The sequence below is a fragment of the Oncorhynchus tshawytscha genome, unplaced genomic scaffold (genome assembly GCF_018296145.1).
Source record: "Oncorhynchus tshawytscha isolate Ot180627B unplaced genomic scaffold, Otsh_v2.0 Un_scaffold_1746_pilon_pilon, whole genome shotgun sequence".
NCBI lineage: Eukaryota > Metazoa > Chordata > Actinopteri > Salmoniformes > Salmonidae > Oncorhynchus > Oncorhynchus tshawytscha.
The window spans coordinates 445-2,500 of record NW_024609798.1 but is presented as its reverse complement, the minus strand read 5'-3'; the positions used below and the strand labels follow the sequence as shown (position 1 = coordinate 2,500).

General features: G+C 49.6%; 1 protein-coding gene across 2 annotated transcripts in view; it reads left to right on the top strand.

Moving 5' to 3' along the window:
- The window catches only part of LOC121845925 (WD repeat-containing protein 19-like), a 27,393-nt gene extending 26,024 nt beyond the window's left edge, over window positions 1–1,369 (top strand). For both annotated transcript variants that reach the window (XM_042318260.1, XM_042318261.1), the window contains one exon: window positions 1,205–1,369. In XM_042318260.1, the coding sequence (XP_042174194.1) occupies window positions 1,205–1,354 (150 nt within the window). In that variant the 3' untranslated portion in view covers window positions 1,355–1,369. The remainder of the gene's footprint in view (window positions 1–1,204) is intronic.
- The last annotated feature ends 687 nt before the right edge of the window (window positions 1,370–2,056 follow it).

Sequence of the window (2,056 nt, the reverse complement as noted above, 5' to 3'; positions counted from 1 at the left end):
AAGTAGACTGTATTTTTGCTCTCCTCTCTCTCTGTCTGTCTCTCTCTTCCCTCCCACCTCTCTCTCTCTCTCTCTCTCTCTCTCTCTCTCTCTCTCTTCTCTCCCCCTCTCACTCTCTTCCCCCCACCTCTCTCTCCTCTCTCTCTCTCTCTCTCTCTTCCCCTCCCCTCTCTCTTCCTTCCCTCCACCTCTCTCTCTCTCTCCTTCCCCCTCCCTCTCTCTCTCTCTTCTCTCCCTCTCACTCTCTTCCTCCCACCTCTCTCTCTCTCTCTCTCTCTCTCGCTCTCCTCTCTCTCCTCTCCTCCCCCTCTCTCTCTCTCTGTCTCTCTGTCTCTCTCTCTCTCTCTCTCTCTCTCTCTCTCTCTTCCCTCCCACCTCTCTCTCTCTCTCTGTGTCTCTGTGTCTCTCTCTCTGTGTCTCTCTGTGTCTCTCTCTCTGTGTCTCTCTCTGTGTCTCTCTCTTCTTCCCTCCCCCTCTCTCTCTCTTCCCTCACACCTCTCTCTCTCTTCCCTCCCCCCTCTCTCTTCCCTCCCACCTCTCTCTCTTCCCTCCTCTCTCTCTCTCTCTCTTCCCTCCCACCTCTCTCTCTTCCCTCCCACTCTATCTTCCCTCCCTCACCTCTTCCCTCCACCTCTCTCTCTCCTCCCTCTCCTCTCTCTCTCTCTCTCTCTCTCTCTCTCTCTCTTCTCTCCCACCTCTCTCTCTCTCTCTCCTCCCACCTCTCTCTCTCTCTCTTCCCTCCCACCTCTCTCTCTCTCTCTCCCTCCCCTCTCTCTCTCCCTCTCTCTCTCTCTCTCTGTCTCTCTCTCTTCCCACCTCTCTCTCTCTTCCTCCCCCTCTCTCTCTCTCTCTCTCTCTGTCTCTCTCTTCCCACCTCTCTTCTCTTCCCTCCCCCTCTCTCTCTCTCTCTCTCTCTTTTTCCCTCCCACCTCTCTCTCCCTCTCTCTCTCTCTCTCTCTCTCTCTCTTCCCTCCCACCTCTCTCTCTCTCTCTCTCTTCCCTCCACCTCTCTCTCCCTCTCTCTCTCTCCCTCTCTCTCTCTCTCTCTCTGTCTGTCACTTCCACCTCTCTCTCTCTCTCTCTTCCCTCCACCTCTCTCTCTCTCTCTCCTCTCTCTCTCTCTCTCTCTGTCGCTTCCCACCTCTCTCTCTCTCTCTCTTCCCTCCCCACCTCTCTTCCCTCCCACCTCTCTCTCTCGCTGTAGGGTATAGAAGACAGGAGGAGTTTGTTAGCAGGTCATCTGGCTATGTTCCTGAATGACTATAACCTGGCTCAGGACCTCTACCTAGAGTCTTCCTGTCCCAACACAGCCCTGGAGGTAACACACACGGACACGGACACGGACGGACACTAGGGTTAAATATTCTCCCTTTTTTTTTTGTTTACAAATGTTCCATCCAGAGAATAAATCCCTTTTCTCCTGGGTAACTTGGTATTTCCAGCCCAAACAGGAAGTGTCATACACATTAAAACCTCTACAGGATCGGTGGGTCCCCCCCCTGTGGGGCGGTTGAGCTAACGTAGGCTAATGCGATTTAGCATGAGGTTGAGTTAACGTAGGCTAATGCGATTAGCATGAGGTTGAGCTAACGTAGGCTAATGCGATTAGCATGAGGTTGAGTTAACGTAGGCTAATGCGATTAGCATGAGGTTGAGCTAACGTAGGCTAATGCGATTAGCATGAGGTTGTAAATAACAAGAACATTTCCCAGGACATAGACATATCTGTTATGGTGTGAAAGCTTAAATTCTTGTTTATCTAACTGCGCTGTCCAATTTACAGTAGCTATTACAGTGAAATAATACCATGCTATTGTTTGAGGAGAGTGCACAGTTATGAACTTGAAAATGTATCAGTAAACCAATTAGGCACATTTGGTATTGATTTTAGAATTTTGAACATAAATGCAATGGTTCATTGGATCAGTCTAAAACTTTTCACATACACTGCTTCCATCTAGTGGCCAAAATCTAAAATTGCACCAGGACTGGAATAATACATGATGGCCTTTCTCTGCATTTCAACGATGATGGTACAAACAACAACAACAAATAA